Raw genomic sequence first — 26,122 nt, 5'->3', positions numbered from 1 at the left:
CCAAGAGCAAAGAACTTCTACATCCACACCGCGACATACGATTCCATGAAATAAGGCAGAGAACAATAGCAAAGATAAGATAAGCTAAGCTACTTTAAAAACTCTGCTGGTGGCACCTTCCTAACACTCTTGAGGTCCCACAATATTATGAAAAGGAAGGAGTTTATGGAATTCTCAAGCAATACCTAATCATTGGAGGCACACAATTTGTATATGATGGTACGATATCTGCCTTCTGAAACATTCAGAAATTGGAATGGGAAGAACGACAACTGGATCTCAGTGAGGGGGATCATCAAACTTGCCTTACAGAACATGGATATCCTACGAGAATTGAGAACCTCACTTTTGCTATTCTTATCTGAAGGAGATACCAGTTGCTCCATCATAAAGAATGATAGAAGAGAATTGCCAAATAGTTTAGATGAAGGGGTTGGCCTATTTTTTGCCCCAGTTGTTTGCTTACCACTTGCCGGTCAACTCTCATTTGGTAATGAGCACACTGAGCAGTTGACATAATTCTTAAGCTAATCCAACATTGCTCGACCGGGGAAACGACTTCTAACTTAGAAAACCCATACCATGAGCAAAAATACACTCATAGTGCTCACAAGTAAACACAAACATTAGCACAAGAAACAGAGAACTCGTATCTTAAATCAGCAATATGCTTAAATTCTTAATATATTTGAAGAAACAAATAAAGAACTACTCAACTAGTATTAGATTGATTCAATGAAAAACAACCAATATGAAGCCCTATGCTCCATTTTTCTTTGGAAACCTGGAATTTTGGCATCCTTAGCAAATCACAAAAAATGCCAACAAGCTTCACAGATCAATCACACGAGATAACTTCTGGATACGGTTTAACAAGAAGTCTCCCTGCTTGATAGTTGCTTGGTAAAGAGCATTCTTTGCATCAGGACGGTTAGTTTCAAGAACACCTGCAACCTTATCAATCTTGCAATGAAGCTTCCCTGCTGCAATAAAACGTGATAATTCCCTGGAAAAATAGGGAAGAGTTGATTTAAAATACAATTTCCCCATTTCATCATCTAGAAAAACCCCAGAGAGGGAAAACAAAACCACAGGGAAGTATCCATGAAATTCGACCACTTACAGATCAATGAACTCTACTGTCACACCAAATGCCTTTGCCATTGCTTCAATGGTAACACTCTTGTAGGATTCTAAAAACTGAGAATAGACAACAGTTCTGACCTCCCTCATGTAATATCGGAAGTGAGGATGCAAATAACGATCAAGTTTAATTTGCTCCGCGAGGCCAGCTGAAAACACAATCCAATAAGAAACCAACAATAACAAACTGTCCTAATAATACAGTGAATCAATCATAAACGAAAACTCTCATCATATACGAGTATATGACATCTGTTACAAATGCCTAAATGATAAACACAGTTAAGTGCAGTAGTTGACATAGCACCAGAATCAAGACATCTGGTAAACTAAATTATAGTTGATTGCTACTCACCAAATGCTGAGAAAAATGATTTGTATTGACAATCATATAAGGAATTTAAAAACTCAGAAAGGCATGGGATTTTCCCAATCACTGTCAAGATCTCAGGAGCATCCACTACCTGCCAGATTTAGTTAAAATTAATATTAATAGGAAGTGATAGAGAAAAATATCAGACAAGGAGCCAAATGACAACCAAAAATACCTTTTGCTTCAGGGAAACTCTATCCAATGATATTACGCTTGTGAGGACAGTGTAAAATATGAAGGTGTCATAAGGGAAAAGTTCATAGGTAGTGAAGGTTGAAATGGAATCCAAAAACAATTTAGCTGCCTTCTTGAAATTTCGAGTCGACATGCAATACAAGCCCTCGTACACCTTCAACCGGTTCTTCCTTTCCCAATCACCTCCCTCTTCAAACAAGCTGGCATCAGAGCAAAAACAACACATAAACCAAAACACTACTTGCATGCTTCTTGAAACACACAAGCAAAGCAAAAATGTCACTTGACAAATTAATGTTTACTCACTTCTTTGCTTTGTCAATGCTCTTGGAAATGAGATCAAAATCCATGTAGAAAAAACCAAGCTGTAAAGTATAGAATACCAAGTCCATCTTTTGACCAACTGCAACTGTTTTGCTTTCTGTCACCTTTAGTTGCTCCAATGCTCTCTCCTGGGCCCAAAGGGAAATGATTTGCAAGTAAGATGTTACTGAAATGAAATGGAGAGAGAAGAGACAGACAGGACTATAAGCACAGATAGTTATAACTCTTATTCACCTTGTCACCAGTTCGAATGTAGAACAAAGATTTGGCCAAATGAGCTTCTCGAACTTCACTTTCACCTAAGTTTTCTTCAGCATCAGCAATCCTAACAAAGACAACCAGATAAACACATGTTAATTACGAAGAAAACTGGTAACCCAATTAACATTTCAAATCTAAATAATATTCAATACAAGTTGTTCAGTTAGATGAAACAACTGAAACTTGAGAAGATTCTCCCTTTAAATAATCTAACTCAAACAACCTCATCATTCCATCATAAAATTTACCAATCACAATCAGTGCTTCAGCAATTATTTATGATAACATATTATCCATAAATATAGGAGGTAAATGAATTTAAATCCACAACGATGTCTAAGATTAAAATCATATTGGTAAAAAAAAAGAGGATTCAACAAGACAACTGTGCTAATACACCCATCTTCCGAGCGTATGAGGAAAACAAAAGTAAGTACCAAAAGATAGAAAGAAAAAGGGTGGGTAGATTTTGATCAATCATTGTGTGATGCATCACATAAGCTCATCTCTTTTTAACATTGATTAACTCTGTATTAAACATTTCAGTTCACTCCAAATTTCAAAATTAATGAAGGTTGCAATTACAGTTAAATTTCTAATACCAAGCTTACCACAATATCATATCCAGGATTTCCTTTACACATGCTAGTGTTATTGTGTGGGGAACACATTCACATACATGCAAGTAATACCAATGAGCCACTGCTCAATCAGATGCTTACACACTCTATAAATTTAATCCAATTTACTGCATGATGAAAGATACTCAGATGTTCACAGGGGACTCTCAAACCTAAGAAATCCCACTTAATTAATAATTATCCAGCTCTAATTGTTTGTAGAATATCATTTCTTGGACTCATCTTTCATTCGCTAACATTTGATGCTATATGCATCGCATTTTTAAAGCCTCCACATATGCACACCTCTTTCACAAGCCTCCACATGATTAGGCAACCAACAGCCAAACCAAACTTCTAAACAATGCAATAAGATCCCACATCAAATTCCAGAACCAATAGCTCCCCTTACTCTAATAATTTTACAAATTCTGCATATCCTCTCCAAAATTGGGGACATATCAAAATAATAAGAACAAAAGTTGGCAGGAAAAGAATGTGCTACAAGAAGCAAAAATCTATATGGTGAATTTTTTGGTTCCTATATTCTATAGAATCACCTAAACTATGTTTCAATCTCTAAATCAATCAACAATTCGTAGCCAACCACAGGTAGTTACTGACTATAGCTTAATTTTGAGTCATGCAGAGCACATATTAACAAGCAACAACTTAATGACCAATGCTGAGCCAAATTTGATGGACAATAAAAAGCTTAGTTGAGTTGAATTGAGTACACATCAATCAACCAACAATTCAATCATAGAAAAATGTTTAACAATTAATCCAAATCTGATTAATGATAAGCTTTCACTAATTTTTAGCATAATCAGACTATATCGCTTAGCCAAGCCCAACCATTTTCTCTTTCTTTTAGAAAGTCAAAACAGCACTTCAGGTTAATACCTCCTACATCTGAAATCCTAATAAACCAAACAGGAAGAGCCAGCCCAAGATAAAACAATAATACTAGCAATAATAAATCGGCAAACGAAAAAGAAAACTCACTTCTCCTCGAGGCTCTTGAGCTCCTCCTCATTCTTTGCACGCATCGAATCCAAAACGCTCTGATCCTTCTCCAGTAACCCTTCGCCCACTAGGGTTTCGTACAACGGCACCATATCTGCTCAACAGAAACCACAGTAAAATTCGAATTAGTTCAGATTCAACTAGGTACCTACTAAGCTGCGAGCTGTGAATCGGCAAGTTACCATCAGCTTTGACGACCGCAAAGACCTCCTCCTTGAGGCGAACCTTCTCAATGTCTTGGACATCGGGGTGGGTTAGGAGGAAGCGCTTGTGAGCGAGCACGAGGTGCGGTTGTTGAGTTCCCTCTTGCCCTTCCATTACAGGTGACTCAGTGAGTTAGATTCGTGAGCTTCCTTTCCTGGGGGGTTTCGCTTGAGTAAGGAGTAACCAAAGAACAGAACGAGACTGTAATTATATGAGGAAAATTTAACTATTTATTTTTAAATAAAATTTTCCAAACTAATAAACGTCTCATAATTAATTATTTTTCGAAAAAAAATTATTTTTTATTGAAAATAAACATAAAAATAAAAATTATTAAATTGAGTATAAAAATTTATTAAATCATTGATTTTTTATAATACTTGACTCAACTAAACTTTTATCTCAAAAATTTGAGATCGGCTATATGTATTTACTTTTTTCACTCTAAAACGATTTTGGTTTAAATCCTCACGATTTTGGTTTAAATCCTCAGAAATGTGTAATGCTTTGAGGGCATATTGTACTAATTTCCTCCAATTTAATTTATGTTATGATTTTTTATAATAAAATAATTTTATTTTTTAATAAAATAAATAACCATAAAATAATTAAATTTTTAAAATAAAAACTTAGTTGAATTGAATTGTATTATTTAATTCATATATTTTAATTAAATTTATCAGGTAGCCTTTCTTTTAAAAAAATATTATTTATTTTTTTCTCATATTTTTACTCAGATTCTGTTTTTTTTTACGTAGATAAATGATACATAAATAATTTAATGACGAAAATAAATCGTTATTAAAACTATGACAATTTTAATAGAATTCATTTTTTATATAAGATAGTCATACACTCAGTCCACAAACAGTGTGAAATTTCGAAAGACCTTGAAAAATCATTTGGATATTTAATTTAATAATTAATTTTTTAAAATATTAATTTCAATTAAGTTATCAAATTCAAATTTAATTTGATTGAAAAAGAAGAAATGTAATTATAATTTAATTTTTTTTTTAATTTCAATTCGATTATCCTGAGTTAAATCATTGTGATTCTAAACTTGAATCCAGAGTCACCAAATGTAATTGAATTGAATAAATGTCAAAAGAGAATCACATAAGAATAATATTTATTGCAAATGACTATTTGGGTTTAAACATTTATCCAAATATAATTCATATGATAAAAACATATACTATGTTAAATGTATAAAAACATATAACATTTATCCAAATATCATTCACATAATAAAAATATGCATTTATCCAACCACCTTCATCAGCCCTGAGACAAGGTCCTCCACTGGGGCCTAGGAAGTCAAGCTGCTATTCGGAATTCTTCAACCAATGAACCTGCAGAAGCTACCAGTGATGATCCATTAATTGGCAGGAATTTCACCCCCAAATATATTACTGTTGCAATCAATTTAAGTTGCCAAATTCTCATAGAATTTGGATGGACTATTTAATAGACAAAATTAAAACTTAGAAACATTTAACTGTAAATGTCAAATAACTGGCAAAATATTAACCTGCTTCCACATTTGGACCTCACAATATGATTTATCGCAAATGTAACCTGGTATACAGTTGACAGTGGCATTATCTTGCCTCCTCATTCCACTTTGCAGCAAAATGAATAATAACTCGCAAGAATTTCTAATAAACTTAATAAAATGTACAAAACAACAAAGAAGATCAATTCATCTAGTATTCCACATTTGAGAATGGGATTCTGATTGTCCCCTTGGACAAAATGGAAGGCAGACCAACATTCTTTGCCTTGAATGTAGTTTCTGCGGTCTCTATCGCCCTGGAAGCTTGGAGAGCCATTTCAGCATGAAGTTGGAGGCATGACATAGCCATCTAATACAAAAATGCAACACTTTAGAAGATCATACAAAAAGCATCAAGTATAAACAAAAGTTAAACAGTACGTATCAGTATCCATATCCTACATCAGATTCCTTGCTTACCATATAACACTCTTTATCTACATCGGATTCAACTATGTCAAGGGCCCACAAGCGAATCCATTCAAGCCCTTTAGAAACTTCAAGGTTTCCTTCTGTTATGGCAGATGCAACATAGGATGGATGAAGTGACACCAATATGCTGGAAGCGGCAAAAAGGACAGCTTTTCTGACATATACTTCTTTATGATGGCATATCTCCCTGCATAATGTTGATGCTGTTAAGTTACAGGTAACAAAAGATTTCCCCAAACAGCTAAGCAAGCGTTTGTTGTATGGATGACCAGGTGAACTGTTAATTCTTATTAGCACAAAACACCAAGCATGCAATGCATATTTTGGGATCAGAATATGCATCATAATCCAAGAAATCATTCTCTTGGGTCTGCTTGTTTACAATAAAAATTTAGCACAGATGTTTAATCTCTTACCTGGATCTTAACATGTCTAGAAGAGGCGGAGCCAATGCAGATGCTTCTGGATGCATGGAAGCACATCTCATACAAGTACCAAGCATGTAGATGAGTTTCCCTAGGACAATAAAATCTCTACCAAGCAAATCAACACCATGTCGTTTCTTATCAAAACCCTGCATGGCAGGAAGCATAAATGCTGCTGCATAAATAGGAAACTTATTTTGGGTCCATTCTAACTGGTTTTCCTGCATATTTGGTGTTCTAAGGCTCCAACGACGAGTCTTCCCTTTTCTGATCTGACCAGGTTTAGGGGGAAGTTCTCTCTCATAACGATTTGAATAGTTTAATAGAGTTCCAGTTTCTGATACCTCTTTCCAAGCACCAGCTCCGGGAGGTCCTGAGCTACTAGGCAAGAACCAGGGTTGATTCTCTGATATAGTTGATATGAGGACCGTTGATTGATGTTTAGGTTTCATACTCTTAGCATTAGCAAGCTCCTGAGCAGCTTCAGTCATTATGTCCAGAATCATTATGCGTTGGCTGACATCAACATTTGGGGAATATAAGAGTTTGTTTAGAGTATCTAAAGATTGGAAAGGACATGTGACAAGCAAGGCAATCAATGCTCTTTGCCTCTTTTCTTCAACTGATTCTTCCTCACCTTCTACAGCCAAATCAGAGCAACGAACCTGTACAAGGGTTCTAGCAAGATCACCTACCACATAAGTAAGCTCATCAGGTGAAGCTCGCACAAGCTTTTCAGCAACATCAAGAGCCCTCTCTACCTGAAACATACAACACAAACTAATAAATAAATATCCAGAAGAAGGCTCCTTTGCCATTTGTTCTAGAAATGGATTAAAATTTCCTCACAGAAAACCTAATTCCCACCAGGAAAATATGCACTAAATCTAAATGCTCCAGAGTGACTTCAATAAGTTTTCAAATCTTAATTAATCTCAGACTAGATATTGTTAGGTTTTAAACCAAAAGACTAATCACAACTTGCATGAAAAATGTGAAAATTAACATTCTAAAGACAACCTTTGTGGAAATAATTAGTCACCGAAATCCACTTACCCCGTCAGCATCATCAGATTTCCGCAGGGCTCCAACCACATCAACCAACTGTGTAAATTTTTTTTGCAGATCTGTATCATCATCCGTCAAGTCATATGGCTGTAAAGATGAATCACTTGAGGAATCAGAATTCTCACATGCTTCATCATCCTCGTCTCTATCAGAGGCTGATCCATAATTTAGGGTAGCCGGATCAATAATCTCATCCGGGTCAACCAACTTAAATTGAGAAGCTTTCTTGTTTTCACCCTTATTGTTCCTGCCTATTCCATTATTTCTTGAATAGTTCAAGTCCTTTTCTGGCTCTGAGATGGTCAACGTTTTTGCTTCGTCATTCTCATTTGAGGAGGGCAGAGCCCTCTTCTCAGGTTTAGTCAATCCAAACTCCCAGTCAATGGTCTCATCAATGCAACTATCATCAAGGTATAGAGGATTTTTGGGGTCAATCACTTTAGAGAACACTAAAGCAATATTGCTAGCCATTTTCCGAATCAAATGAGTAGGGCTCTCCAGCCTACCTGTCAGCAATAAAAACTAGGCATGAGAGAAAAATTATCACCCAATCATATTGCAAAATACTCAACAAGTAGCAAAGAACAAGAATATACAGCTAACTCCTTGAAGAATTGAGTGCATCACATCCTTAGACTTATCCAGTTCTTCTTTTGACATCAGCTCCATACAAAGACCTATAGCAGCAGTTACATCTGTATTGTAGATCAAGAGGCAACAATATTTGCAAACAATTAACAGCCAGTTAAAAACTAATTGCATAGCAATAAGATTTCAGGAATAGTCCAGGATGAAGACAAAGGAGAATTTAGCATTTCCCTATACCTTAAAGGTTCTATCATGTAAAACAAGAATATTTGTGAGATGTGTAATTCTTTCTCATTAAATCAAGCTTTTACAACTCTGTTACATGAATCACTGTCCACAAATATCAAGCATTTCCAACAAAAGGAGTCAAAAAGTGAGAAAGGATACAAGCTTGCTGCTCTACTGGGGCTGATTGCACAAACTCCCTTTTAGACCATGCTGCCACCAGACGCTGCACTGTGTCTAAGAGAACATGGGCATCACAACCTTTCGTGAGTGAATTAGCAACTGGTGGACATTCAAGCACAGCAAATTGAATAATCCATCGTAGGCAACAAATAGGAAATACTTTCCAAAGTAGAAATTTGTAAACAAACATGGACCTGCAGAAAAAAATGAAAATAAAAATTTTTTAAAGTCTTGGTCCTCTTGGCACAATCATCTTCACTTGACTCTCAGGGAGATAAAAGGAGAACCTTGTTCGCTCACCTGACTGATGGTTGATTTTTAATAACACGATTAAACAGTATCCAAAGAGTCCAGTAAGCTTCAATATTTGTTGCTTGTTCAATTGCTAGCTGGTGCAAAAGTTGTTCAGACATTCTTTCTACAGCATAGGAATCATTAATTGCTTCCATCATCCTTAACCAAAATTGGGATCTGGGGTTTGCCTCGAACACTTCTTCTGTTGCTGGATCAGAACATGATGACAAGCACCACTGAACATCTCCAAGAACCTGAGGGATTACTTCACCTAACAGCACATCTGCAAACATGAAAGTGGATAATTTCCATACAGATTATAGTGTCAAATTTTATCAGTAACACAGAGAGCTGCCTGGTGATCAACAACTTCTGCACAATATTCCCAAATAGGCCGTTCAAGTATATTTTATTAGGGATACTGTATGCAAGTGTTTTTTAAGCAGTAACACATAACATACTCTTACAAGATTGAATTTTCAATATCAGGTTTGATTTTGTCTTGGATATATTGCAATGTGGACGCCAGATCAGCACATGACTATAATATGGCTCACATTCTCTCATTTGTTATGTTACCATCATCACAATCAAATGATGTTATCGCATTATATAACCATTCATTTAGATAAAATATTTCATCCTGAGTTTTCGACAAATAAATTGTAATATACAATTGTCTTTTGCTTAATGCAAGCTAAAAATAACTTAATCAATAAGCAAGTCATCCTTAGAAAGAGTTACAAGTTATGTAGCAATTACCAGTTTGAATTATTTTGCATGAAACATTTCAATTACCTGAAAAACCACGTCGACATATGCGAGAAAATGTTTCCCCAACAAATAGCATTGTAACATCACTGCCAGACTCATTGAAGATAGCCTCCTTAGGCAGATTCTTTACCCTTTCTTGTACTTCATCCAGAAGTTGTAAGGTAATATGCTTGAAGAAAAAACTATAACTAGTGTAAAGGAAAAACTATATATATTAAAGGCAGTTATAAAATGAATTTACACAAATCAACCATAGATACTAAATTGCTAAATCCCTTTATACAAGCAAATGATAAGACATGCAAGTAAGTTCAAAATCAAAATAACATTAAAGTTGTGGAGACACTGACGTACAGGTCCATCATATGTTCATATATGCAAACTATATGCAAGCAGATGGAAGGATAAGGGTACAATGATAGTGAATTGGGGCCCTTGTCATGCTTTGCCAGGATTCAAGAACAACTACACAGGCAGGACATAATTCCTAAGCCCATACAATAACCAGAACAAGATTGAATAAGGATACTGTGATGAAAGTGAAGTGGAGGCTTTTGGTCGTGCTTTATCAGGAATAGATGCAACAATCTGTGCCACCCTAGATAAAACTGGCTTGAGCTGTGCACTTGTAAAATCTGAAGATTGGTGTGCACTGCCAAATTCTCTGGCCATTTGCACCACTCCATCATTTTCAAGAAAGCAGAGGAGAAGTAACCTGTCAGGCTGTCAGAAGTCATAAATATGTCCAAAACTTTATTTATATAATTTGAACTAAAGGCTTAAATTCAAATACTAGAAATTTCAATGAAAATAGTTCCTAGATGGATAAAAACAATATCAGTTTTAACAATTATCAGATGCAAACTGAAGAAGTTCTTAAACCTTTCAGAATTTGATTGGACAGCATTAACATCAAGATTGTCATTTCCATTCGGCTGTAAGCAAGGAACTAAAATCTGAACAACCTCTGTGGAAAGTCCGCTAACAAAGAAAGCATCATATACACGTTCCTTCGCTGAATAGGGGAAACAAGGTAACCAATTGGAAGCAACATCTGCAAGCAAAAGCAATTTATATAAGCAACAATCATGATTAAAACAAGGCTATTACGCAAAAATAAACCAGTGACCAATGTAAATGCTAGTCAGGCATATAAACCTGTCAAACACAGATTTGGACAAATCAATTAGCATTTAGAATATTTATGTTACAATAACAACTCCATAAATAAATGGCATCTATTGGAACTTATTCAGTAGGCCGTAGTGACATGCAATGGAATACAGCGGACCAAAAATACAATGGAGTGATGAACAATAGTTTCATTCCATTACATCCTATCAGAGTCTACCAAATATGGAGTAGAGAGTGTGAGCTGTAAATTATAATGCATCTGTAAACTAGACTCTAAATTAAACTTAATTCTGTTGCATAGAGAAGAAAAGTGATATGGTGAAATATGAGATGGGCAATAAACGGAATCACCAAATAACAAAACCCGCGCTAATGTCGGAAATGCAGCTCCTCTGTAGAATGCTTGCCACCACTCTTCTCTCTCTTCTGCAGAAGGTATATTAGCATTAAGGACCTGTTCTCTGTAACCCTCGTCAAGACTGCCTTCAAATCCAGAACAAAAGAACAGACAAAACAATTGGTACCCAATACGTTAAACAAGAATTTGAGAATTAAGTTGCATTTTTGGCTCCAAAAACACAAGAAAGAAAGAGGAAAGAAAACAGACGGGTTTGAGTACTACCTGAGATTAGAGAGGGATCTAAAGGGAAAAGAAGGACAGCGAGGGAGTGAAGAGAGCAAATGACTTGGTCAACGTGTTTGGCAGTCTTTATTGCTGAAATTACTTCTCCTACCTTGTCCAGTACTCTGCTCCCTACCTCTCTTCTCCTTCTCTTTGCTTCTTCCTCCATTTTGTGCAATCTATCTGCTTTCTTGCAGTAAAAGATTTGCTTTTGAAACCCAAAACAGCTAAAAAGAAATTTATCTTTTACAAACTCAAAAACTGTTGAACTGACGATTGTTTGCAGCTAAATTTGTCTTTGCAGAGGAATTGATATACTTTTGCGCCGAGAGAAGCCTAGTAGGCAGGCGGCATGGCAAATCGAAACGACGATTACTCGACGTCGTTTAAATGCAAAAACTCAAACGGCTATAAAACGCTGCGTTTCTAGATGTGACAAACCGACGACGCTTAACTGTACATCATAGCACACCATCAGTATGCTCGAGTGCTCATTCTCTTTTCTTAGGTGTGTGTTGTGCTGCCTCTGTATCTTCTACCGCAGATGGCAACGGAAGTAATCTACGAGACCAAAAAGGCGCCGAGGCCTGGTCGGGGCGGATACCAAGCCCACGGAATGACCGAAGAGGAAGCCCGGGTACGAGCCATAGCAGAAATCGTCAACTCCATGGTGGAACTCTCGCAAAAGAACCAAACTGTGGACCTCAACGCTATCAAATCCACCGCCTGCCGCAAGTACGGCCTGGCGCGAGCCCCGAAGCTCGTGGAGATGATCGCGGCGCTTCCCGAGTCTGACCGGGACTCGCTACTTCCCAAGCTTCGTGCCAAGCCGGTCCGCACCGCCTCTGGAATCGCGGTCGTGGCCGTCATGTCGAAACCCCATCGGTGCCCGCATATAGCGACAACGGGAAATATTTGTGTTTATTGCCCTGGTGGACCGGACTCAGATTTTGAGTATAGCACACAGTCCTACACTGGTTATGAACCTACTAGCATGCGCGCAATTCGAGCCAGGTAGGGTTTTAGTGTCAACTGAAGTGTTAAGTTAGTGGTAATCGGATGACTAAGTTGTTTGCGAGTTATGGAGGAGTTATGTTTTAGACTGATTAATGTATATATATTTTTAGAAATTGAGTTTTTACCTTTTGGTGAAAGAGATGAGTAATGAAGTAGCGTAAGAATCAATCATTTTAATACTATCAAATTCTAAAAATTCCTGTTTTATGATCAATACGTTTACATCAACTTGCATTTTGACGTGAAACTAGCATTTTTAGTGAACTGTATTATCTTTTGATTTTTAGTTGTCTCTAGCTTGTCATTGCATTTTCTAATTTGCACCTTCATTCGTTCTTTAAGATTTTTGCTTGGCGTTCCTTGCATTAAGTTCCTATGATAACCGTTTTATTTGTTTACCTGCATTCTTGGTGGTTGCAGATATAACCCGTATGTTCAGGCTAGAAGCAGGATTGATCAACTTAAGCGATTGGGCCACAGTGTAGATAAGGTTTTGTTTATTCTCCTCTTTTACTATAGATTTCTAGGGGAGAAATACTTGTGTAGACTTAGTCCATGATGTGGCTGTGAACTAATCCAATGATATTCATTTGCATCATCCACAATACAAGGGTGATTACCGACAAATCACAAGTTTTTCCATGATTATTTTAAAATAAAATGAGGTTATTGATCTATTATATGGATGACATGGTAGACTAAGTCTACCTAAGAATATCTCTGTCCGAAATGATTGCATAAAACAATCACATCTTTCTCGTATGATTGACTTGGGTATGTGTTTTCAGGTTGAGTTCATACTGATGGGTGGTACTTTCATGTCATTGCCAGCAGATTACCGTGATTATTTTATAAGGAATCTTCATGATGCTTTGTCAGGACACACTTCTGCCAATGTTGAAGAGGCAGTTGCCTACTCTGAGCATGGTGCAACAAAGTGTATTGGCATGACAATTGAAACGTAAGTTATTATATAAATTGTTCCCTCAAAAACAAAATGTAACTTTGACTGTTTTTCGTAGCGTCAAATGTTTCCCAAAATTTTTCATATTTCATACAAGCGCATGATGATTGTAACCCCACAAAAATAGTCTCCCATAAAAGTCCAAATTTTTACCGCAAAAGTGCTGCCGAGTGAGGTTCATGGTTGGGGTAGCCTTGTGGGGAGAGGGAAGTAATGCAAGTCTGGTCGGCAGGCTGCGTGGATGTGAGGTTCATTCTTGCATAAAATAGACCAAAAGAGGTTAACTTGGTGATAGCTGCTAGAAATTGGGATGCTGGCGCATGGCATGCTGGGCACCCAAATGAGGTTTGTTGGGGGTTGGAGTGCAGTGCACGGCGTTGAGCGTGCAGAGTGCGCAAATGAGGTTCACTGGGTGTGCGCAGTGTGCAAGTGGAGTGCTAGGCGCGCAGAGCATGCATGCAAGGTTCACTGGAGCGCCGGGTGTGTGAGCTGGGCACGCAGTGGTAGGCTGAAACGAGGTTCAGCCCGTGGAATTGCCTGCGGAGTGCCAGGCAAAACGAGGTTCATCTGTTGCAGACTCCAAAAGCTTCTATGCAGCTGCAACGCCTACTGGGCCACATGCGGGCAATTTTTAGTAGCATTTTTTGGAGACTTTCAAACTCGCTCAAGAGGTTTCAGCACTTGGAAAATAGATCAGAAACTTCCCAAACAGCCCTATTTTCAGTATAACACCATGGAAGGGTCTAGACACTTAGAAGGTGGTTCCTTGGGAATTGTGCCAATTCTTGGGATTTGTATCAAGACACCAAAAATATTTATTTCCACCACCATCACCACCCAACTACCACCACCACCAAGGAAGCTTTCGCCACCAAAAAATTAAGGAGGTAGACAAGGGGCAATTTTGGCCACACATTTGAGGAGGTGCTCGAATTCCTAAGAGAGTTTATTCTAGCGCTTCATTTTAAGGAGGTGGAAGAGAATAAATCGCTACCCTCCATTTGCAGCAAAATCTCCACCACATGTTGAGGAAGCGGAGCAATTATAAATGGGGGTGAGCCCCTCATTTAGGGACATGCTTGGAAATGCTTGAAGAATTAGAGCCTTAGGCATTCTCTTGTAAACTCAAAGCCTTGTACTTGATTCTTTTCAAGTGTAAATGCATACTTCCCCTTTCTAAAGTGTTTCTTCCTTAGTATTTATACACCTACACACCACCACATCACTTTGCTTCCTTTTTCTTCCTTTTGTCACCATTGTTAGTCTTTGTTGGACTAACTTAGTTAAGGAGTGGCTAACTTAGTCTCAAAATGAGCTAAGTGCCACACGGTTGTGTTGAGTTTGGTGTTATAAACTCTTTCTCCGTGACATGATTCATGGGGTTGTGTGTATTCTTTGTTTTGGAAGATACTAGTTAATGACTCATTCTTGTGTATTTGTGTTGCACGAAGCAACAGGTTGCATAAAACGGAGTAACATTGATATTGAATTGAGATGTTCTACTCTGGATGATATATTTTTATCTTTTTTGGGTTGATCATTGATGAGTGTCAGAAATAGAGAAATAGTATATCCATTATGTATGGTAAATGCCTATAAATTAATTGGTTTTATTTTACATGCTTGTGATTCTTATTTCATAATTATTAAAATAAGTTTTTGCTTGCTTCTTTTAATTTACAGGAGGCCAGATTACTGCCTTGGACCTCATTTGCATCAAATGCTTTCTTATGGTTGTACCCGATTGGTGATTGGAGTTCAAAGCACATATGAGGATGTTGCTCGTGATACTAATAGAGGACACACAGTAGCTGCCGTGGCTGATTGTTTTTGCTTGGCAAAAGATGCTGGATTCAAGGTGTGTTAGTTCCCTATTATATATACAATTTTCTTTAATAAAAGTAGGGATTAGTGGCATGCACCTCATTATGGTTTCATGTCTACAAGGCTGAATTTTTTTTTTTTTCCCAATTGCATTGGCGTTTTTGGTGGAGTAAGGAAATGTAATTTAGAATAAGCAACAGAAAATTCAGAGAATCAAATGGGAAAGAACTGTGAATTGTAGTACTATTGGAGAAATGAATACAGAAGAGTGGTTCTGTGATTACAATAACAATTTACACAGCTTTATGTAACTCAAGAAAATTAGCCAAATAGGAAAATGGCAACCAAACAGAATGGCCAAAACCCCCAAGAAAAGAATTCTTTTGCAGATATTCCTGCCCTTTCTCCAAGAAAAAACTGCTTCTCGAAAACATGCCCTCTGCATTCTCGCAATCTTTATTTATATTTTTTCTTTGCCTCCAAGCCTAGCTAGACCTTCACATGCGACATCCAGCTCATGAGGTAACCGTCTTACCCTTTTTAATTCTTCTAGAATATACCTTGAATGGCCTTGGCCCATGCAGATCCTCCTGCTGCCCATCAGTTTTCCAAATGTTCATGTTATATCATACTCTTCATAACTGATGGTTCAAGTACTCTTAATTACTATTCTAGTTGTTTATGTTTACCTGTCTGTGTTTATTAATATTTAATGCTTTTTTGTAGGTTGTTGCTCATATGATGCCTAATCTTCCAAATGTTGGGGTTGAGCGAGATTTGGAAAGTTTTCGAGAGTTCTTCGAGAGTCCTTTATTTAGAGCAGATGGGCTGAAAATTTATCCCACTCTTGTAATAGCGTGAATATAGATTATAGAACAATAGAAAAGAATGTGAATTATACTAGAAGGATTAGATCTTTAGAAGTAAAGGAAGCACTTAAGAGAATGAAAGTGGGTAAAGCCTGTGGACCCGATGAAATACCAATTGAAGTGTGGAAGTATTTGGGAGATATGGGAGTGGCATGGTTAACTAAATTATTTAATAAGATTCTAAACTCAAAGAAAATGCCTGATGCATGGAGGAAGAGTATTTTAGTACCTACTTTTAAAAATAAGGGAGACATACAGGGTTGCTCAAACTATAGGGGAATTAAACTTATGAACCATACTATGAAGTTGTGGGAGAGAGTTGTGGAGCATCGATTACGTCATGATACTTCTATCTCTCTCAATCAATTTGGTTTCATGCCCAGTCGTTCAACTATGGAAGCGATCTTTCTCATTAGAAGCTTGATGGAGAAATATAGAGATGTGAATAAAGATCTACACATGTTTTTTATTGATTTGGAGAAGGCTTATGATAGTGTTCCAAGAGAGGTCTTATGGAATGTGTTAAAACAAAAGAGGGTATCTTTTAGGTACATACAAGTATTGAAAAATATGTATAAAGGAGCAACTACTATCGTGCGCACAGTGGGAGGGGACACAAGAGATTTTCCGATCTCAAGTGGATTACACCAAGGATCAGCCATAAGCCCTTACCTTTTTACATTAGTTTTAGATGAACTAACGAAACATATACAAAAGAGTATTCCTTGGTGCATGATGTTTGCGGATGATATTGTTCTGATAAATGAGACACGAGAAGGAGTCAATAGAAAGCTAGAACTTTGGAGAAGTACTCTAGAGTCAAAAGGTTTTAAGTTAAGTAGAACGAAGACAGAATACATGCATTGCAACTTCAGTGAAGGCCAAACTGGTGATAGGGAAGGAGTTAGTTTGAATGGAGTGATACTCCCCCAAAGTAATCACTTTAAATATTTAGGCTCAGTCTTTCAAGTAGATGGGGGATGTGAGGAGGATGTTAGTCATAGGATTAAAGCTGGATGGTTGAAGTGGAGACGTGCAACGGGAGTTTTATGTGATCGTAAGATTCCCAATAAACTGAAAGGAAAATTTTACTGTACAGCCATACGACCGGCTATGTTATATGGTAGTGAGTGTTGGGTACTAAAAGAGTCGTATGCATCTAAGATAAGAGTTGCAGAGATGAGAATGTTGAGGTGGATGAGTGGCCATACTAGACTAGATAAAGTCTCTAATGAGAGTATTAGAGAAAAGGTAGGAGTGGTGTCAATTGAAGATAAGTTGAGAGAAGGGAGATTGAGGTGGTTTGGTCATGTGAAGCGTAGACATACGGAGGCTCCAGTTAGACAAGTAGAGCACATTAGATTAGAGGATAGAAAGAAAAAAAGGGGTAGACCTAAATTGATTTGGAGGAGAGTAGTACAACATGACCTAGAAGCATTACACATTTCTGAGGATTTAACCCAAAATCGTTCAGAGTGGAAAAAGCGAATCCATATAGCCGACCCCAAATTTTTAGGATAAAAGCTTAGTTGAGTTGAGTTGTTGTAATTCGTGGAACTGGGCTTTATGAGCTCTGGAAAATTGGCAGGTCCTAATTTTTCTCAATTACCGGTTAATCTTGTTTTTTTCTCTTTGTATATTGTGTGTGTGTGTGATGCAGAAAAGCAAAATTAGAAACCAAGGTAGTTTTATGTCCTAGGTTCATTGTGGGCCTATCACCACCCCCCTCCCCTTTACCCCCCCAACCCAAGGCTTCTTCCTGGCTCTCCCTTTTTTTTGGTGTGTTGATAGGCAATGATGATCGCTGTTCTTAGGTATAAACTCTTGCATCATTTTGTAATCTTTCTTGTCTCTCATATATGATTAAGGTTCCTTTATATTTATCTCATTTTCCTTGTCAAAAAAGTAAATTTTATAGATTTTTTTGCACATGGGAACATTTGTGAACATGGGATTATTTAATCATTAATGCCCTGTAAATGCAAATTTTATTTGGAAGGACTGATCTCTGGTTTTGAAGACGGTGGTTGTCAATGTAAAATCATTAATCATATTTAGTCTGCTTGCAGGTATAGAAATTACCCACCTGAGCAACTTGTAGATATTGTAGCAAGGATCCTAGCCATTGTACCCCCTTGGACACGTGTTTATAGAGTTCAGCGGGATATTCCTATGCCTTTGGTTACATCTGGGGTTGAGAAAGGAAATCTTAGGGAGCTAGCTTTAGCTCGAATGGATGACTTGGGTTTGAAATGCTGTGATGTCCGTACACGAGAGGCTGGAATCCAGGTAAGCAAAAGGAGTTATTTCACCATGTTACAAGTTATTGTACTACTGCTTGGAAAAAGTTGAGATCTTGACAGATGAATCTGTAAATAAACATAGGACATCCATTACAAAATTAAACCAGAAGAAGTTGAGCTTGTTCGCCGTGATTATACAGCAAATGAAGGTTGGGAAACATTTCTTTCATGTGAGGATACAAGACAGGTATCTGGGACACCTTTCCTGTGTGCATGGTGTGTGTTTTGGAAGGGATATATGGTCTGATTGCACCTAATTATTTGCAAATCCTCTAAGGTCAATGGTAGTTGCCTCATGAAAAATGGTAGACTGGTGGGAAGTGAAACCTTAACCGCATTTTTGATAGGCTGGTAGAGAATTTACTTGTCATCATCCACTACATTTTCAGGTCATCACATTGCATACAATCGATGACATGCTTTAGGATCCTTGCCATAAATTGAAGAGTCCTGTCTTGCTTCAGTGTCGTTGCTTTTGATGCTTATTAGAGAAGCTTTTTGCTTGCTGAACATAAATGGACCTTTCTGAAATTCTGTTTGGTTGCAGGATATTCTTGTTGGTTTGTTGAGATTGCGAAAATGTGGCAGCAATGTTACTTGCCCTGAGCTCATGGGAAAGTGCTCTATTGTTCGTGAGCTCCATATTTATGGAACTGCTGTTCCTGTTCATGGGCGTGATGCAGACAAGTTGCAACACCAGGTAATATAGCAATCATTTTTCAATTAGTAGTATAATTTGATGAGCAATATGGATTTGCTAGTGGTCCCCTTTTTTGGTTCATTCTTTCTGGTTGAGGACTATACAAAAATGATTCCTTATCAGTAATCACAATTCACTTTGGGATGCTTTGAGTTTTCATACTGATTCTTGAACATGAGAACATGTCTGCAGCTAGTTGGTTGTAAAATGATCTTCATTTTATTAGGGGGATTTTACATATTTCTTTCCCCTTTTCTTACTCATACTTGTGATGGCAGGGTTATGGTACACTATTAATGGAAGAGGCAGAGCGGATTGCTTGCAGGGAGCATAGATCAACTAAAATAGCGGTCATTTCAGGCGTGGGAACCCGTCATTGTTATAGGAAACTGGGCTATGAGCTTGAAGGCCCCTACATGGTTAAATGTCTTGCTTGACATTAACAAGGCTAGCTAATATGTGATTGCAACAAAATTTTGTAATTTATGCCAGTGGAAAGTTTTAACTTTTAATTAATCATTTCTTTGTATAATTTATGTTTCATGTAGCTTTTTGTTGTCCTTTTACCTCTTTGAAAAACGTTTTCGTCGGCCAGATATAGGTGAGATTTCAGCTTTAAAGTATTTTGTACTATCAAATAAATTTAATAATAATTCATTATTGGCAAAAACTAAAAATAAAATCCAAGATTGTGGTTTTGCAATTTGTTGTTCCATCATCCAAGGAGTTAATGATATTTAAAAAGATAATTGTAAATAAATTGTAAAGTATTCATGTTTATGTCATAATTTAGCTGAGCAGAGGTCTGGCTATAGTTCGGATTGATTCTGGAAATTAGACCGCTGAACTTCGAGATGGAAATTAATTAACGATTCACAAGTTGGATTTGAACTTGAACTGCTTGAAGTCAGATTCAATCTCTCTCACTTTGAATTAGATTGAAAATGATCATTTAACTAGATGATTTAGCTCGGTTCAACTTATCAATTTAAAAAAAAAATTGAAATTTAATTATTTTAATTCAACAGAAATTAAAATTAAAATAAAAATTAAGAGAAATCGCTAATTTTAACAGAATACGACCAAAACCGGCTCGGGTCGAGTACGAAAAACGGAACGTAATTTATCCTCTTCATTATCATCTGAAGTTTCCCCCAAGCCAAGCCACCCCCACACCCTCCCCTTCCCTACCAGGAGTCACAACCCAGTGATGCTGAAATCAACCTTCACTTCCGTTTTCTCAACCTTCCCCTCCAAAACCACTACTCTTCAGAAACTCCCATCTCACTCAGTCATTGCTAACGTATTCACCCAACGCGCACCACCTATTCACCAAAATTCCTCGGTCACCACACGAACCGCTACTATAATCCCACCTCTCCGACATCACCCTCCAACTTCAGCTTACGTCCACCTCCCTTTCTGTCGCAAACGCTGCCACTATTGTGACTTCCCAATCGTTGCTTTCGGCTCTGCCAACCCAACCGATGCCGACCCACGAATCTCTAACTACGTAGAATTGCTTCAGCGAGAAATAGTTTCAACAATACCAGAATTCAATAATCACCCGCCTCTTGAAACTGTCTTCTTTGGCGGTGGCACGCCTTCTTTAGTGTCTCCAAGGCTAGTTTCGTCGATTTTGGATACATTGAGGGGGAAGTTTGGGCTCTTTGAGGATGCTGAGATATCAATGGAAATGGATCCTGGAACTTTCGATGCTAATAAAATGGAGGAGTTGATGGGGTTGGGCGTGAATAGAGTGTCATTGGGAGTGTAGGCGTTTCAAGAGGAGTTACTGAAAGCTTGTGGGAAAGCACATGGTATTAAGGAGGTCTATGAGGCACTTGAGATTATGAGATCATGTGGTGTCGAGAATTGGAGCATGGATCTTATCTCTTCTCTCCCTTACCAGACTCCGCAAATGTGGGAGGAGAGCTTGAGGTTCACAGTTCAAGCACAGCCTAATCATGTTTCTGTATATGATTTGCAGGTTGAACAAGACACAAAATTTGGAATCTTGAAGTCTGGTGATAACATTCATAGTAAAAAAAAAAATATTGGTTTCCACATTATAATGGTTTTTAGATACATTTTCGTGTCTACAGGTATACACCAGGGGTCTTTCCTCTGCCATCTGAAACACAATCTACTGATTTTTATAGAATGGCTTCGCAGATGCTTTCTGATGCTGGTTACAGCCATTACGAAATTAGCAGTTATGGCAAAGATGGGTTTGAATGCAAGCACAATTTTGCATACTGGAAGAATAAGCCTTTCTATGGTTTTGGCCTTGGTTCTGCTAGTTATGTTAATGGAGTGAGGTTTTCAAGGCCAAGGAAGATGAGAGAGTACAAGGGATTATGTGCAGAATTTGGAGAATGGGGCAGTGGATTGCTATGGGAATTAATCATCTTGATGCCAAGGACTTGGCCATGGATGTTCTAATGCTGTCGCTTAGAACTGTAAGAGGTCTTGATTTAAGGTCTTTTAAATATGCATTTGGCGGTTCGCTTGTTTATTCTCTCTGCAAGGTCTATAAACCTTACATGGAAAGTGGGCATGTGGTTTGCTTAGATGAGGAAAGAAGAGCCATGACTGCAGATGAATTCAACAACTTGTTTACACTTGAAGATGGGATTTCAAGCAGACTGGCTTATATCCGGCTCAGTGATCCAGATGGTTTCTTGTTATCAAATGAGTTGATATCCCTTGCATTTGGGGCCATAGCTCCCTAGAACTGCAATCCTCCTGGAACCCGGGAGTCATTAAAAGCGTGGATCTGGCGGATGATCTTAGCTGCTGAAAAGCATCTCTGAACATGATTTGCTCCATTATTTATTCCAACAAGGTGACCTTATCTTAGCAAGTAAGAAAAGCAGTTTGGTTTATGAACAGAGTCAGAACGAAGTGCGTTGCATTGAACTTCAGGGCACACTACGGCCTAAGCAATGGGAGTTGGACAAGATGCAACACCATGGTCGATAGAAGCAAACTTTGATGAAGTTTGCTGGAGAATGAAGAATTAGACCACCAAGTTTATTGACAAACTGGTTATTTGTGCTAAAGACGCAATCGAGTAAAAATGGAAAATTTTGGTTTGAGGGAATCGGCTGGATGCCTGGGCCTGAGAGTTGATGCATCTGTAGAATTGAATTGCCCAGGAGAATTGAATCAATAGCAATAAGTCCTGTTTGTTAAGAGGCTCATAAACAGAACGTCTCAAAATAATACCTGGAGCGGGGGATTCAATTAGTCAAGATTCAAAAGCTGAAAGCATTTAAATGCATGATATGCATGAAACTAACCAAGTTTTGAGAGAGCAAGTTAAGTTCGGCTTTAGATCACGCTACTTTGTTCTAAGTTGATTTGTGAAATGTTTTTGTATTATAACATTTAAGAACAATAGATCCACCCAAGGTATTAAACAGAGAGCTTACCATAATATATACATATACTGCTGAGTTGAAAATTAACAATCGATGCATGCATCAAGATAATTGCAAAAAATGTGAAATTTCACCAGTTAGTACATGAATTTGGAATGACATTGTATGGGCATACATGTTTTGAAAAATGAATCACAATCAAGCATACATCTGAAAAATGTTTAAACAATAACCACTAAAATTGTTACAAAAATGGATTCGAGCATGTTAAGATTTCCATATCAAAAGGATTAAGGACGTAAAGAGGATGTGGATGCCATCCCACAGGTAAGAACATTATGCCAATTCAAGCTTGGTAACAAATCATCTCTTGGTCAACTTGGCTAAGGATGATCTGTCAACCTGTAACCTTCAACTGAGTCCTCTTTACATTTACAAGACGTGATAGTCCGGAGGAGGAGGACATGTAAGAATGCCTGTAAGAAGCCTTAACTAGCTCAATTTCCATTACGTGCCTCGCACAAATCTACTTCACTTGGTAGAGGCATTAGTCAATAAAAACATGAAATGCATGCTATACTCTCTTATTTCAATGGATGCAAGTAAAAGCCTGCATTAATCTAAAACATATACATCAGCAAAGATTGAAATAACAAGTTTCCTAGAAAGTAGAAGACTGCAGTGCGTTTGAACCACTATGACAAAATTTATTAACCAATACTCACTGCTCTGACCAAAACTTCATAATCTAAACATTTAAGTCCAAGTTCAAGTCCATAACTTGAGTCCAGTTCAAGTTCAAGTCCATAAATATATTTTCAACCTGGAGATTTGATCAGGGAGTTTTTCAATCAGAAGACATAAAAATTTACCAGTTAACTATGATGGCTTTGTCTTTTGTCCGACTCGAGTGATTCGTCTCAGATTTTGTGTTCCCTGCCTCATTTCTCTGCATAAGGACAAAAATTTTTTATGAAAATAATTCTAAACCTCTGTTAATTTGGAATTTTCAAAAACTAGAAATGTACCTTTGATACAAATAAACAATAAGATAAAAAAGAGGCAGCAGCATCAAAGTCAGTATTGACAAAGCAAGGTAGATAACACTTGTTTGCTTCTGTATGAAAAAAAAAAGAAGAGAAAGAAAAATGTGAGACAGAGCATCTAAATCAAGAATAATATAAGCAACAGACTATACGATTATTTTAATGGTCTAGTAGATCAAATAAAGAAAGCAAAAGATGGAGAATTGTAAATTTTCAAGCATTCAAAGAAATTTACATATTATTGTTAAGTGAGTTCCCTTAACCTAGTAACACTCTTGGAGTTCTTTGGACTACTCAAAAGAAACAATCAATGATAAAAGTCATGAAAATTTTAGAATATTTCTATATTTTTTTCCTTTTCTTTTAAGAACTTTGTGGCTGGCAAATCAAGTACAACCTAATATGGGCATGAAAATTATGCAAACTGGATGCTAGGAATTCTGATAATCACAGAATTAGTGTTGAGGCTCGGCTGCAAATTTGACCTCTCATGCAACCGCTGTACACAGAGTAAAATCTTACCTTGCGACCTTTAGGAAAATGCTTTTTTTTCCCTGAACAAGTGTGAGCATCACAGAATTGGTGCAAAAACAATTCTACAAGTAAGAACATAAGCAATAGAAATTAGTGAATACAACAAATGCTTTTTAAACTAATGATTTAGCTAGTATAATAGCATCAGGCTGCCACAAAAAACTAAAGAAGAAAAAAAAGTAGTTTATCTTGCTGATTTACAAAACAAAAGTACCATGCAGGTGGCTTGCTGAACGACCTTGATTAAGAGGAAAACAGGTATCTGCAAGACTCTGCACAGGGTAGTATAAATGTTAATGCAAGACATTGGAGTCAACAGCACATGAAGATGAAGTATGGCAGTCAGTAACAACCTCACAAAGATGGCGATTTTTCGCAACAGCTGCAGGATTGCATTTTGTCTTTGGTGATTTGGAATTCATCACAAAATCACAATGCAATGCACCACATAAATCAGCCAAGCACTTGCCCTCGCTCTGAAATCATTAAAAATTTTTGCCATGTGACTATTAACTCAAAGTCTCATATCAGTTTCCTCCCCCCCCCCCCCCCCCCCCCCAAAAAAAAAAAAAAAAAAGTTTATGCATTAACGTGCACACACCCAAAGGGGACCAGAATCCACATACAACATTCAGAAGATTGTAGTGCCTGCTGTCAAAATGCTGATCAATATATTTTTCAGCGCGGAAGCTCTTCTTACAATATCCACACTTCCATTCATTTATGTCCACGTGAATTTTATGCTGCTCTTGATCCCTGAAGAGATCATTGTCAGGATGAAGTCTACATTTACTAGAAATCTGGTAATTTTCCCGTTCAACAAATGGCATCAAATACTGTACAAATACACAAAAACAATATTGTCACAGTTTGTCCACAAATAATTTTCTTGACAAATAGCAATTTCTATTTACCTCCTCTACAATGTTCCATGCAGCCCTACTTCTTTCTCTAGAACAATGTACTTCATGTGCGTGCTGTTTTTCTTGCTTAACAGTTCTAAACAAAATTATGAGAAACATTAAAAGGGTAACCTTCAAAACAAAATTAAATAACACCAGTTACCAAATACAAAAAAAAAAAAAAAAAAAAAAAAAAGACATCAATTTCGATTATGAGCCATCAAATCTAATTTAAGTAAATATTTGCTGATTTGAACTTTGCAGTGGAATCCTAACCTTTCAGCTGCATCTTCTCCAATTTCCTGGAACAAATCAATAAATCCTAACATAAGCCAATTCCTTCTTGATGCTATAATCAATAAAAAAATTTAAAAAAAAAAAAAAAAACTGAGCTCGTAGAGAATCAAATATAATTAGCTTAAAAATGAAGCAATTTATGAGCCAAAAGGATGTAGCTAGAAACCCTAACTTATAAATGAATAATAAATATGCCTTTCGAAAGATGAAATCGCTTTTATCAAGAAACCCAATATCACATTTCAATTAACTGATGTTGATTTTGGATCAAAATCTTATAGAAACGCAAGGAGAAATTGTGAACGTATGAACAGTTAGTGATTTTAATACCTTGGATAGCGTTTGTTGTAGGAAAAATGAAATCAAGAGAAGAATTAGAGTTGTTGCCGTGGTTTTCTCCATCTGTTTCTCGAGTTAGGAGAATCAGCGAATTCTGCAAATATTTTCCAGGAAAATGCTTCAGCCTGTTTGGCTAGTAGTGGATTCGTATTCTAGTTGATGATAGACATTTTTCCCATTCGAACAAAGGATGTCAGGAAGGTTATAGCCACAATGAGGGATTTGCAAGGGTTAGGTTTTTGCATGTATTAAATAGTATAGGTTTAAATAGTAATCGTTTGTATTATACTTAATTAAATATAAAATATATATTTAATAATAATGTTCATAATATTAATATATTTATTTAAAATAAAATTTAAATAATTATTAAATTATTAAATTTTTAAAATATAAATTATTTGTAACATCCCTAATTTTTAAATAATTATTTTATATATATATATATATATTTTTTTTTTTTTTTATTCTAACCCTAGTATTGTGGAC

At 37.0% G+C, this 26,122-nt stretch overlaps 3 protein-coding genes and 2 pseudogenes across 12 annotated transcripts; 2 read left to right on the top strand and 3 right to left on the bottom strand.

Moving 5' to 3' along the window:
* Positions 1 to 626: 626 nt before the first annotated feature.
* LOC110634044 (26S proteasome non-ATPase regulatory subunit 6 homolog) lies at positions 627 to 4,350 on the bottom strand. The gene is made up of 8 exons (XM_021782925.2): positions 4,128 to 4,350; positions 3,925 to 4,039; positions 2,270 to 2,360; positions 2,018 to 2,163; positions 1,692 to 1,911; positions 1,499 to 1,607; positions 1,124 to 1,292; positions 627 to 1,006 (listed from the first exon to the last, which is right to left on the bottom strand). Exons 1-8 carry the CDS (start codon positions 4,261 to 4,263, stop codon positions 832 to 834), a joined length of 1,161 nt encoding a protein of 386 aa, XP_021638617.2. The 5' UTR covers positions 4,264 to 4,350; the 3' UTR covers positions 627 to 831.
* A 1,279-nt stretch (positions 4,351 to 5,629) lies between these two features.
* On the bottom strand, positions 5,630 to 11,755 carry LOC110634011 (uncharacterized). The gene is made up of 12 exons (XM_021782877.2): positions 11,453 to 11,755; positions 11,182 to 11,313; positions 10,579 to 10,750; positions 10,226 to 10,411; positions 9,721 to 9,878; positions 8,929 to 9,205; positions 8,608 to 8,822; positions 8,229 to 8,327; positions 7,621 to 8,138; positions 6,556 to 7,325; positions 6,128 to 6,326; positions 5,630 to 6,017 (listed from the first exon to the last, which is right to left on the bottom strand). The coding sequence occupies exons 1-12, from the start codon at positions 11,619 to 11,621 to the stop codon at positions 5,859 to 5,861; spliced, it is 3,054 nt and encodes a 1,017-aa protein (XP_021638569.2). The 5' UTR covers positions 11,622 to 11,755; the 3' UTR covers positions 5,630 to 5,858.
* A 160-nt stretch (positions 11,756 to 11,915) lies between these two features.
* On the top strand, positions 11,916 to 19,661 carry LOC110634012 (elongator complex protein 3-like; annotated as a pseudogene).
* Positions 19,662 to 20,339: 678 nt separating this feature from the next.
* On the top strand, positions 20,340 to 22,581 carry LOC110634021 (uncharacterized; annotated as a pseudogene).
* Positions 22,225 to 25,880, bottom strand: LOC110634019 (uncharacterized). Of its 10 annotated transcripts, none has more exons than XM_058132580.1 (10): positions 25,625 to 25,878; positions 25,274 to 25,299; positions 25,010 to 25,094; positions 24,722 to 24,931; positions 24,449 to 24,571; positions 24,310 to 24,367; positions 24,084 to 24,157; positions 23,544 to 23,632; positions 23,388 to 23,464; positions 22,225 to 22,360 (listed from the first exon to the last, which is right to left on the bottom strand). In XM_058132580.1, exons 1-9 carry the CDS (start codon positions 25,694 to 25,696, stop codon positions 23,395 to 23,397), a joined length of 807 nt encoding a protein of 268 aa, XP_057988563.1. In that variant the 5' UTR covers positions 25,697 to 25,878; the 3' UTR covers positions 22,225 to 22,360; positions 23,388 to 23,394. The 10 variants fall into 10 exon arrangements, with proteins under 10 accessions (XP_057988563.1, XP_057988564.1, XP_021638589.1 ...); XM_021782897.2 differs by lacking the exon at positions 22,225 to 22,360 and adding an exon at positions 22,624 to 23,135; XM_021782898.2 differs by lacking the exon at positions 22,225 to 22,360 and adding an exon at positions 22,624 to 23,125.
* Positions 25,881 to 26,122: the final 242 nt, after the last annotated feature.

This window comes from Hevea brasiliensis, chromosome 13 (genome assembly GCF_030052815.1).
Source record: "Hevea brasiliensis isolate MT/VB/25A 57/8 chromosome 13, ASM3005281v1, whole genome shotgun sequence".
NCBI lineage: Eukaryota > Viridiplantae > Streptophyta > Magnoliopsida > Malpighiales > Euphorbiaceae > Hevea > Hevea brasiliensis.
Note: the sequence above shows the minus strand (reverse complement) of the source record. Positions and strands in the feature narration are given on the sequence as shown.

Bases quoted from the DNA above. Each gene is read 5' to 3' on its own strand.
- LOC110634044 (XM_021782925.2), bottom strand. From the start codon at position 4,263: ATGGAAGGGCAAGAGGGAACTCAACAACCGCACCTCGTGCTCGCTCAC. The intron at 4,040-4,127 runs GTAACTTGCCGA...TCTGTTGAGCAG, and splicing joins TGCGGTCGTCAAAGCTGATG to ATATGGTGCCGTTGTACGAA. The intron at 1,293-1,498 runs GTGAGTAGCAAT...TTGTGTTTTCAG, and splicing joins ATCATTTTTCTCAGCATTTG to CTGGCCTCGCGGAGCAAATT.
- LOC110634011 (XM_021782877.2), bottom strand. From the start codon at position 11,621: ATGGAGGAAGAAGCAAAGAGAAGGAGAAGAGAGGTAGGGAGCAGAGTA. The intron at 10,751-11,181 runs GTGATTCCGTTT...TTTTGCTTGCAG, and splicing joins AGCGCGGGTTTTGTTATTTG to ATGTTGCTTCCAATTGGTTA. The intron at 9,206-9,720 runs GTAATTGAAATG...TCATGTTTGCAG, and splicing joins ATGTCGACGTGGTTTTTCAG to ATGTGCTGTTAGGTGAAGTA.
- LOC110634019 (XM_021782894.2), bottom strand. From the start codon at position 25,696: ATGGAGAAAACCACGGCAACAACTCTAATTCTTCTCTTGATTTCATTT. The intron at 24,932-25,009 runs GTAAATAGAAAT...GTATTTGTACAG, and splicing joins CATGGAACATTGTAGAGGAG to TATTTGATGCCATTTGTTGA. The intron at 24,572-24,721 runs GTATGTGGATTC...TAATGATTTCAG, and splicing joins ACTACAATCTTCTGAATGTT to AGCGAGGGCAAGTGCTTGGC.